Genomic DNA, 12,633 nt, shown 5'->3' with positions numbered 1-12,633 from the left:
CTACCAGGGCTGTCCACGGGGGGGGGGGGGGGTTATGGCGCAGGTTGCGCCATCGAGATTTTTGGGGAGATTTTCCCTTTTAAATAATATAAAATTCAACATTATATATTTCTCCAAACTATATTTAGAAGTTTTACACCTTAAATGCACGGTATTTAATCCATTAGATGAATAGGGGGGAGAAATATCCAACTCTTACATTTTAGGTCTTAATTGACACGTGGGTTCTTGGCTGGAATTCTGAATTAAACGGTGGGGGGGGGGGGGGGACAGTTTCCAACTCTAAGTCTTAGATTATGGCGGGTATTTTCGTTAGAGGGATTGAGCAGTAAATTGAGGGGGCTGTGTATCGGAAGGTGAAAAGAGCCAGGCAGGTGATGAGCTTTCCCTGCCAGGCGCTTCCTCGCCCACAACGACCTTGAAACTAGCAGAAGGAAACGTGAGTGAACAACATGACCAACCTAAAATTGCTCCCCCCCTTCCCTCGTCACAATCGCAAGAAATGGTATCAGGAGATGACTCCCAAACCGAAGAGGAATCCACAGATGATAAGCAAGTTATGGACAAAGGTCAACGAAATAGAAAAAAACGCACCAGTTCACGACTGAAAGCGGTAACAGAAGGTAAGAAAAAGAAATGTACAAGGATGTCTCTAAGCCAGCAGTCCGTCATACACAGCAGGAAAACCCAACAAAAGTGAAATGTTAATTAGATGTGGGTTCAGATCGCCTTTCCCTCCCCCTCCATTAGGTAGTTAGTGTAAGGATAAATGTTTGTTTGTTTATGTTTTGAGATGAGAGTGATTTATGGGTGTAGTGCGCGACATATATTTGTGTACTTTCTTAGTGTCTACAGTGTAATGTTATATATTACATGTTAGAGAGTTACAAGATGAATATCGATATAATAACAGGTAGAAAAAATAGTGAAAATTGTGTCATGCACATGAACGAATATCATCATTCTGAAAACACTTCGGACTAATACTTACTTTAGTGTAATTGAGCACCAAAAATGCACATTTACGTGGTATTCTTATATACAGTTTTTTATAATATCTTATTATGCATGAATTACAGCACTCGTCTTTGTACCCTTAACATCAATGGGATCCTGACGCCAGTGAAATGCAAATTGCTTGCGGACTTTGTCCGAATCCACTCGATTGACATTTTATATTTGCAGGAAGTTTGTCTTGTAGATTTTAACTTCCTGTATGGGTACGAGGCTACTGTAAACTTGGGGACAAGCGGGAGAGGGACGGCAATTATAATCAAAAGTGGTATAGAAATAAAAAATGTAAAGAAATTAGTCGATGGGAGGAGAATTAGTTTTCAAAGTCAACGTTATACTTTTGTTAATATCTACGCCCCCTCCGGACAGCAAAATAGATGGAAGAGAGAACAATTTTACCAGGCTGAGATCGTATACTTACTTCCAAATAATGATTCGTGTATCATCCTAGGTGGTGATTTTAATCAAGTGCTGCGATCATGTGATTGTATAGGAAAGTTTCAAAATAGTTTAGCTTTAACGACCTTAATCAGCGATTTACAGCTGAAGGACATCTGGACCGAAAAACGAAAGGATATAGTGTTTACCTATTTCAATAACAAAGCAGGTTCTAGACTGGACAGATTCTATACACTTGGTCATACTATAAAATATGTGACGACAATAGATGCTTTGCCGGTACCTTTTTCAGATCATATAGCAATCAGAATGAGTATTAATCTACAAGAATCTAAATTAGTTTGGGGTCCGTCCTATTGGAAAATGAACTCTGCCCTACTTCAACAGCCTAATGTTAATGATATGTTTGAAGAAAAATGGAAGTATTGGTGCCGGCAACAAAAACACTATACTGATTACAATACGTGATGGGTAAAATACGTAAAACCTCGAATTAAATCCTATTTTCAATGGCTAGGGAAAGAAAGTGCACGTGACCGGAACTTAATGTTGAACTTCTATTACAAATGTTTACATGAGTTATGTATGCGACCTGATGTCACCGAACATTATCCACAGATACAAAAATACAAAGCACAAATCCTTACGTTGCAACGGCATCACTTGGAGGGTATAAAGATAAGAACTACTCATGCGTCATCCTTGCAAGATGAACGAACCTCTTTATTTCACTATGTTCACACACAAAAACAAAAGCGAGCTCTTTTGATAAACAATATTGTCGATTCCGGCGGAGATACACATAGAACTCAACAAGGTATATAACAGGCGTTTTACAAGTAATATAATAATTGTATACTGGTAGAGAAGTAGATCAATTGGCTGTACAACAATTGCTCACCTCGGTAAATAATTTTTTGACGGACGAAGACAGAACTTTGTTAGACAGTGACGTCACTGTCGATGAGGTGTGTGAAGCACTGCGTACTTGTAACGTTAAGCGCACTCCTGGCAACGATGGCATAGGCTACCAATTTTATATACTTTTTTTTGATATTATGAAACATGAATTGGTCAAGATAATACAAGATGCATTTCGAAACGAATGCGTGCTTCAAAATGAAGGTATAATTGTACTGATTGCCAAAAAAACGCGTCCGAGTGCAGTGACTGACTTTAGGCCCATTACTTTGTTAAACTGTGACTATAAGATTATGGCCAAAGTTTTGGCTAATAGACTGAAACCTATATTATCTTCCTTACTCAGTTCACGGCAAACATGTGTCAGTAAAACTCAAAATATATTTTCTACGGTGGCGGGTATACGTGATATCATGTATTATTATGAAACGGAACAAACCGCAGCTTGAATACTATCCTTTGATTTCACAAAAGCTTTTGATCTTGTAATTCACCAATATTTGTTTGCAGTACTTCGAGCCTATCGCTTCAGTCAAGCCTTTATATCTGTTTTGCAAAGTTTCTATAGAAAGGCAACCTCCCGTCTTCTTATCAATGGATTCGTGACTCCTGCAATACACGTGACGAGATCCATTCGCCAGGGGTGCCCCTTGAGTATGCTTCTCTTCGCTTTGACCTTGGACCCGCTACTTCGATACATTCAGTGCCGAGCCCCGCTGGCAGAGAGTGCTTTCCTTGAAACGCAAGTGTTTACATTCGCAGACGATTTATCAGCTTGTGTAACAACAACGAACCAGCTCCAAAATATACTGAATGCAATGTGTTTGTATTGTTCTGCCAGCGGAGCGGAAGTAAACATGACAAAATCAAAAGCTTTACCTGTTGGCAACTGGAAGCAAGATAATCCGGACATAGGGATACAATATGTAAACGAACTCAAAATACTGGGCATTACTTTTCATACTACCGAATCCAGAATGCTGGATCTAAACTGGACGAAAATTGTAAGCGAAATCAGGTTACAGTGCTATCAAATGAGAGGAAGACAACTCAATTTAATTCAGCGTGTTTGGTTCCTACACACTTTTATTTTTAGTAAATTAAATTATGTCGCTCAAGTGTTGCCAATCACACAGCAATATCTCAGACAAATAAAGTCTGCTGTGGGATGGTTCATGTGGTACGGACATTTTTTTCGGGTACCTTTCCCGATCATGTGCCAAACACAAATGACAGGTGGTCTAGAACTATGGAATATTGAAAATAAATGTAAGTCGCTATTTTTAGCTAGAAATTATAAATTGTACTTAATTGAACGGTCGATTACATCAATGTGGTTGCGTATATTTACCGATACGTTTCCACCGCAAAATCCACCTAACTTGTCTCGACTAACAAAGAACCCTATGTATGTACGAATCTTTGTACAAGAATGGAGTTATGTGGAGTTTCCCATGGATTTGAAGGAGAATACTCTGTCAAAATATCTGTATGAACATTTTCAACGACAACTTATTTTGCAGCAGAGTCGAATAGAGAAAAAACTTCCTAATGTTATTTGGTCAAATGTATGGTAAAATGTCCACAAGCCTTTCCTTGACACGGACATACGAAGTTTGTGGTATACCCTGGTGCATGATCTAGTTCCAACAAATGTTCGACTAAATGAAATAAAAAGACTACCAACAAATGAGTGTAGACAATGTGGAGAGGTTGATACAAATGAACATCGCCTCACTACATGTAAAGGAATTTCAGAAATTTGGGCCTTTCTCATTATGTGCCTTGCCAAAATATGTCGTATATCGCCACAATGCTTTCAAGCAAAAATTTGTATATTACCAGACTTTAAATATTTCCCTGTGAAGAAACAAAATGCCATTGTGTGGCTAATAGCACATACAGTATACTATATATATAGCAAAAAGTTTGAACCAAATATCACCCTATATACAATGTATCTTAAAAGATCTAGATGGAAACAAGCAAATACACAAAATGTCCGAATGTCACAATATTTTGGTAAATATCTGGATGTAATGTAATTGTATGTATACATGTAGGAAAAAAAATCCATAGATGTAAACAGAATAGTGAAATAAAACTTAAAAAAAAAAAAGAGTTGGTTAGGGCAGGTGGACTTAAGGTAAGTCGGGTCTGCGAGTTCGAGTCCACCGCAGGAGAACGATGACTTTTATCTTTACAAATTACATTTTTAATTTTTTTATCTAGTTTTTTTAACAAATATATTTTCTGTTATTAGCAACACATATTTCATTTTTGATAAATTAATTTCGGAAATGAAGTTCACATATATGCGGATGCTATCAGTGGTGGTACACACAAAAGTAAATACATCAGTTGAAAAAATACATAAAGTCTGTAAATCTGACCAAATATTTAAATGCATCATCGAGATTGATGCAGGAAAGTAAATAAAAAAACGCATGAATCGATGCGTTAAAGAAGTGCTTGCATAATATTTTGCACTCTGGCGTTAGCCATACAAACAATATATAGGTACAAAAAATGCATTAATCTGAAAATCTGATTGAATTCACAAAGGCCAAGAAACACACTCTAATTCATCAATCCACACATTTCTGATGCATCAAATAGATTTGATGATTTAGTGATATGTAGTTATTTTCTTTATTTTACTTCGCTTTTCTGCCACTTTTGACTAATCCGCAAAGATGAGGATGAGTAATGACATGATGAAATTGATGAATGGACACTAACAAACATCCATGTCCAGGACAGGATTCGAACCCAGGACCTCTGGCATCGTAGCGCGGTGTGTTAACCACTCCGCCACAGGGGAGGGCAAATTTCTTGATTTAGTTTTCTGTGTTCCGAATTATACCCTTCCCCCCTCAAATAATTCAACAGACTGTTGTTCAAAGGATTTACCCCCCCCCCCAAAAAAATTTTCAGGTTTATTAAAATTTACAAGTTAGGAGACCTGGGGAGCAAAGTAATAAAGAGTAATATTTGTGATTTCACAAATGTCACAGTTATTTAGCAAATAATGCTGGATGCTGTTCTTCTTTTTTGGATAGAAATCGTTTCCCCAAAACTTAGAACCTAGGTTTGATTCTAACCCCTAAAATTTAGGCCCAAGTTTAATTCTGCCCCCTGAAATTTATGCCCAAGGTTAATTCTGCCCTCTCAAAATTAGGCCTAATTTTAATTCTGCCCCCTCAGAATTATGCCCAAGGTTAATTCTGCCCCTCAAAATTAGGACCAATTTTAATTCTGCCCCCTCAAAATTATGTCCAAGGTTAATTCTGCTCTCTCAAAATTAGGACCAATTTTAATTCTGCCCCCTCAAAATTAGGCCCAAGGTTAATTCTGCCCCCTCAAAATTAGGCCCAAGTTTCATTCTGCCCCCTCAAAATTATGTCCAAGGTTAATTCTGCCCCTCAAAATTAGGCCCAAGTTTAATTCTGCCCCCTCAGAATTATGCCCAAGGTTAATTCTGCCCCTCAAAATTAGGCCCAAGGTTAATTCTGTCCTCTCAAAATTAGGACCAATTTTAATTCTGCCCCCTCAAAATTAGGCCCAAGGTTAATTCTGCCCTCTCAAAATTAGGACCAATTTTAATTCTGCCCCCTCAAAATTAGGCCCAAGGTTAATTCTGTCCTCTCAAAATTAGGACCAATTTTAATTCTGCCCCCTCAAAATTAGGCCCAAGGTTAATTCTGTCCTCTCAAAATTAGGCCCAAGGTTAATTCTGCTCCCTCAAAATTAGGACCAATTTTAATTCTGCCCCCTCAAAATTAGGACCAATTTTAATTCTGCCCCCTCAAAATTAGGCCCAAGGTTAATTCTGCCCTCTCAAAATTAGAACCAATTTTAATTCTGCCCCCTCAAAATTAGGCCCAAGGTTAATTCTGCCCTCTCAAAATTAGGCCCAAGGTTAATTCTGCTCCCTCAAAATTAGGACCAATTTTAATTCTGCCCCCTCAAAATTATGTCCAAGGTTAATTCTGCTCTCTCAAAATTAGGCCCAAGTTTTATTCTGCCCCCTCAGAATTATGCCCAAGGTTAATTCTGCCCCCTCAAAATTAGGCCCAAGTTTCATTCTGCCCCCTCAAAATTATGCCCAAGGTTAATTCTGCCCCCTCAAAATTAGGCCCAATTTTAATTCTGCCCCCTCAGAAATAGGCCCAAATTACCGTCGTGAATCTTATAAATCTATACAATGTGGAAAAAATTACGCCAAATCTAATATATTTGACATTCCCACTCTACGCCCAGTCTAACTAGAAACAAAATTCAATGCTATAGTCTGGGACGATTGTTTGGACTCAATCCTGCTCAGTGGCGTCACAGTAATATTTTCAATGAGTACAAGCTCCCAAATCTTGAAAAATTAGTAAGTGTTCAATTTTATTCATACGACCCATTCTTTTCTCATCATTAGTAATTATTGGAATATAAGCTACCAAATATATTTTGCACTATTTATGTATCAACTGTTCAACAACTGTAATATTCCAAATTGTTTTCTTCTTGCAGAACTAGAAAACAAGATGGCCACGTCACGAAACTACGAAGAATTGGCCTACTACTGGAAGGCCTGGCGAGCAGAGACAGGAAGGAAAATTAGACCTGAATTTGCGGAGTACGTAGGGATGAACAACCTCCTGGCACAAGCAAAAGGTGAGGGGATTTGCAAATATTAAAGTCGGCATTCGGTGCTGCTGAGATTCCAGAAAGAATATCCATCTACACTATCTGATCAGAAGTATCCGGACACCACTCGAAACTGTCATCAGACTTACTGTGTGCCACAACATCTAAATACGGAAGGACACAAAGTAATTTTGAGCAGTTTCATGGCCTGCGATTACCATAGAAGAACAATTCGGTGATGACGATTGCCTGTATCAGCATGACAACGCATTGCCTGTGAGGGAAAGGTTTTCAAACAATAACTTTGCAGAAATGGCCGGCCCAGAGCTCCGACTTGAATCCCATTGAACACCTTTGGGATGAACTAGAACGCTGGCTTCGCTCATGACCCCAACTGCTCTGGCTGCAGCTCGTCAAGAAGAAAAATCTGCCATTTCTCTTGATACGTTCCGACACCTGAGGTCTGTCATCGGAGCAAAGGATGGACCTACTCCGTATTAATGTCAATTACTGGAACTTATGGCGTAAGGTACGTCTGACACAGTTTCGAGTAAGTGTCCGGATACTTTTGATCAGACAGTGTGTGTTAAGCACAATTCTGTTGGCTTCTCTGTACAAAATGCTGAATCACGTGGAGGCTGTTGCCTATGCAGTCACGATTGATTCACAACAGCAAAAATAAAAAATGCTCTTGCCCCATCAGCAGCGGAGAAGGCGCGTTTGGTCCAACCTGTTACCTTTCCCGCTCTAGCGACCACTCCACAGTCCCTGTGCCAATCCGAAACGAGGAAAATGACGTCTTTGAGCAGAGAAGAGGGAATAGGAAACAGAGGAGCAACGTATTTAAACGCACGACCATGAAATTAGGCGGGTGGCAGAAGTTCGCGCTGTTGCCACGTCGGAGCACAGAGAATGAAAGATCTTGTTGTAATACATGTGATACAAACTGACAGTGCCTTCCCGATTACGTCGTCGCCTTGTAATCAAAGGGTCACGGGTTCGATACCCGATGGAGGCACATAGTGGTTCGGATCCAACTTTAAACTGTAGGTCCAGTCTCCATTAGCCTTACTGTGCATAAAGTGGGCTTAAAACACCAACTCAATTAATCAAAATAAACTGACGGCATTTGCTCCAAAGGTGAGGGATGACACAAAAGTGCCCCGGAGAGAGAGGTCGGTCTGACGCTCGAACTAGGCAACGCAGCCCGGTTGACGTTGTCACACAGTGCGCGGGAACCAGCGACTTTTGTTCAGCTTTCCTTTTCCCACATGTGGCACCAGCGCAATTATGTCCAGCCGCCTATTTTTATGACCGAGCGTTTGGTTCGTTTAATCCTCACGTTTTAAATGTATTGATAAAGAAACTGTTTATCCAATTTTTGCTATTGTGTAAAGTGTGCCGCGAGTACATTTGTTCATTCCCGTGTAGCTTATTCGTGATTTGCACCCTCCTTAATCTGGAGTTGACAGCAGATAGTGACAACGCTGCGTGCTTTCTACTATAGTGGTTCTCTAACTGTGGTACGCGTACCCCCAGGGGTACATGAACGACTTTAAGGGGTATGTGATCAGCTCGGAAGACAACATTTTTGCTGCAGGTGTGTAGAGCAGATTTTATTGCTTTACCACTCAACAGGAAAACAAGGCTGATTTTGTCACTGACACACTTATTTTTGTTTCATATATTTTGAAATGAAATACTCGTTGGAAATCTATAATATACTACATATGGAGCCGAATCTCTGCTTGAAAGTTGCAAGTGCACAACCAGACATCAAGAAACTGTATCAGGCTATGCAGGTACTTCCTTCTCGCTATAAACAATAAAAAATAACAACTCCAAAATTGTGTTCACAATTTGTTTACAAACTTATCTTTGTTCTTTGCTTATTTTCAACAACTCCGAAAAAATATATGAAAAATAAAGTTTATTTTTACTACTTAGCATACATGTGCTTCACATTTTTATTTTTGTAACTAATGAGAAAGATTGTAAAAGCAGGAACACTCAATAGAATAATAAACGTAGTATTCTGATGTTTATTTGTTTAACATCTTTCCACATACAACCCTAATGCCATTTTACTCTGTTGCAGACACACGCCTCCAACATATGAAAAACGTCCCACCAATCAGGAACCAAAAGAAATCCCCACAACCCACTATTCGGAGAAAACCTATGGTGAAGTTAAATTAGACCTTTAGTTACGACTAAGGGTACAACGAGAAAAAAAAGTTTGATAACCGCTGTACTAGAGCGAAGCCAAGCCAAACTTTCTTCCGGCATGGGACCTGCTTTTCTGGCAGTGACGCGCTGTTACGCATTTAGCAACGAAGAAACTTGCAGTCGATCAGCCCATTATGAATACCGCTACCCGCCTATTTCTGCAAAAGGCGGCAACCTTGGAATCCCTCCTCTCCCGAGCGACCAGCAGCGAAACAGGATTTTGGCGACATAACGGTTCTGTGCTGTTAGTTTGGTCCGGGTATAGATAGGTCAACGTTCTGCAAGCGTTGGCCAGAATCCGACTATTAAAAGACATGCTGGTGGCGCGATAAACCTTTCGGTTTAGGAATGCTAGAGACTTAGGTTTTTGAAGCAACTTGTGACATCTGTGTGCTTCGCTATTGAGAGAAAAGTAGAATACAGTAAGTAATTATTAGTTAATTATGCTAAACCTAAGCTCATCATTATGAAACGAAAACACAGGGCATATAGAAATTGTAAATTGCGTTCATATCTATTTTTTACTTCGTATTCTAAAATTGCTGTTTATTGTAAAAATTTAAACATTTTACCGAAACTTCTGTACAGATTTTCCCAAAGATGCCTCATATTGCATTCTACCTCGGGAATCTGTGGAGGAAAGTAACGGTAGAGAAGGGAAGAAAGCGAGTGTGCGAAGCAAAGCTGTGCGTGCTGCTGCAACCGGCTGTTAACGACAGCCGCGTCTTTCACTCTCGCGCGTTCATTGGCCGATCCCTCTGGAGTCAATACTTGCGCAGAGACTTGTTTACGTTCGCTCGCTCCAGAGCTTCCCGGAATAGAGTCTAGATGCCAGTACTTTACGTCACACGACTGCATGTTCCGTTTCCACAGACAGTTGTATTAAGGGTCGGCTGGATATTTGGCTGAGGCCTTTACGAAATTTCATCTCCTTCCAAAAAACCGCTATGATATTCCAAAATCTCAACCACTCACTCTTAAGTTTCGTGGTTACGTGAGCCTATTAAGGCTGAATCACACGGAACTGGAATCCAGTTAGTTGGCGCTGAACTGGTTACCTCCCCGGATGTGATGGCTGCCTGGTTGGCTGCTTTACTGGTTTGGAGTAATAGGACATGTTCTAATTGCTACTGGCTTTCCTCGACTGTGGAACAGCCAATCAGAACAAAGTTTAAACATGTGAAGATAATCTGTGAGTTTTCAAAGGGGAGTTTTTTGTCTGTGGTTCCCGAGTGTTGGCTGTTTTTGTTAGTCTGTCGATAAAAACGGCGTGCAGTGCATTCGTGTTCAGTTCGTTAATATTTAGGTATTTATGCAAAGCGATGAGATGCGTACGTGACAAATATGTATAGCCGAAAATGAAAAACCTTATTATTACAAGTGTATTAAATTAAATGTTTGATTTTTTAAAAGAAATGTGAATGAATCCTGCAAATCTCATGTATGAATAATTAAAAAGCTTGTTCAATAGGCATTTTTTTCCAGCCGATCTCTAGTCCATACTTTTCTTTGTTAATCTATATAAAAATTGATGTGTGTGTGCGTGTGTGTGTGTGTGTGTGTGTGTGTGTGTTTGTTCCGGCATAACTCTCGAACGCCTGGAGCGATTTTAACCAAACTTGGTACACGTATCACTTGCAATCTCGAAAGAAATACTGTACGGTAAGACACCCCTGTCACCCCTAGGGGTGGGGGTGGGAAGGGGTGACATGTAAAACGACCGATATTAGTGTGGAATGAATAGATTTCGGGGTCGCTGAGATGAATAGTGACACTCCCAATGCCGTTCAACTCCAAGTTCATTTTACACTATAGTTAGAATTCATTATTTTCCTGTCTAATAGAAGATTGGGATAAATAAATACAGGGCAACGCCGGGTAATCAGCTAGTTTTTAATAAAAGCACAAAGCAGTAATTCTCCTACAACATTCTTCAAATTGCTCGTCCATTGCTCTGCGCAATGTCTTATGGGAACAAAAGTCTATCGACAAGTACGGTAACAGTATCGTGTGAGGCGAGAACTAGCAAATGGGTAGCCAGTCCAGCGCCAACTAGGGCATTCCTACTGGAAATCCAGTTCTGTGTGATTCAGGCTTTAATCTATTGGGGATATCTAGAGAACAGCGAAAGGAAATCACAAGAAGGTTCACGTAGAAGGAACAGAAGGCATTAAAAGCACATGTAATTTTTCTGATTTTGGAATATCGTAGATGTTTTTTGGAAGGAGAGGAAATTTAGAAAATAAACTGCTCGCCATTAAAAATGAACACCCAGAAGGAGTAGGGCCTAATCGGAATCGGACGAAATGTGCAGAGTGTGTAGAGGAGAGGTGCAGAAGAAAATGGTTAGGTGTTCAAGGCCGTCATGCGTCATGTGCGCCTGCCACGCCATCTGGTAAGTGGTACCTGTAGCAGGTCAGATAGGTGAAGAAGAGCAGTGAAAGTGCATGGTCGTGAGTGTAGTGTGTTAAAATCGGGCAGCAATGCCACGTCGTCGAATACGGCAGCGATTCCAGCAAGTTTCCCAGTTCGATCGCGGCCGAATTGTTCCATACCGTGAATGCGGATTATCCTACCGTGAGATCGGTGCCCGTGTAGGACGGAATGCATCCACAGTGATCCGTGTATGGAACCAGTGGGTCCAGGAAGGCACTGTAGAGCGACGTAGAGGTTCACAACGTCCGCGTCGGACGAAGGAACGAGAGGACAGACGTCTGATACGCATGGCCCTTACAGACAGAACGGCCACGTCAACGAGCATTCCGCATGAACTACGGGATGTTTTACAACGTCCAGTGTCCCCACGAACCGTGCTTCGTCGTTTGGCGAACCGGGGATTTTTTTCCCGGCGCCCACTGTTGCGGATTCCTCTGACGCTAGAGTCGTTTTCACGTTCAGAAGACACAATGGGCTCTTATGGGCAATGCTTTTCTTATGGGAAATACGAGCGCGCTGTTGTGAAATTTCTGGATTTACAAATTTAGCTTAAGTAAAATCGGTACCTGCAGTTTTGCAGGAAATTTTGTAGAGAATACGATGGTGAACACAAAAAACTGGTAACTTGCTTACATAATTTTAGATAAATTAAAAACGCAAATTTTCCGTGAAAACACAATTTTTACATTGTTTTCATTCCTAACGTTGAAACATGCCGTAAAATTGAAGCATACATTATTAAAAAAATTGACACTGTTTTTTAATTGTCATAGGTGATGGTGGTACTCAGAATTTATCAATACTTTAAAGCATATTTGCATTAAAAAATATTCAAATAAAGTATGTGGGGATTTTTTATATTAGTGCAGTAGAAAATGTCGTCGCTGGCCATTTTTTGTTCTGTAATTCCAAGTAAAAACTTTCAGCGACAAAGTTGTGGAGAAAATAATGAAATTATTTTTTATAACCACTCAAAGGTTCCCAGAAATATTA

The 12,633-nt window shown here is 40.1% G+C and overlaps 1 protein-coding gene across 1 annotated transcript in view; it reads left to right on the top strand.

Moving 5' to 3' along the window:
- LOC145999712 (angiotensin-converting enzyme-like) overlaps nucleotides 1-12,633 on the top strand; it is a 292,863-nt gene that overhangs the window by 84,368 nt on the left and 195,862 nt on the right. Inside the window, exon 4 of the mRNA XM_083136993.1 lies at nucleotides 6,859-7,002. Coding sequence (XP_082993119.1) covers nucleotides 6,859-7,002 — 144 coding nt within the window. The remainder of the gene's footprint in view (nucleotides 1-6,858; nucleotides 7,003-12,633) is intronic.

Source organism: Lepisma saccharinum, chromosome 15, assembly GCF_977018435.1.
Source record: "Lepisma saccharinum chromosome 15, izLepSacc3.1, whole genome shotgun sequence".
NCBI classification, from domain to species: Eukaryota; Metazoa; Arthropoda; class Insecta; order Zygentoma; family Lepismatidae; genus Lepisma; species Lepisma saccharinum.
This window is presented reverse-complemented; position numbering and strand designations above follow the sequence as displayed.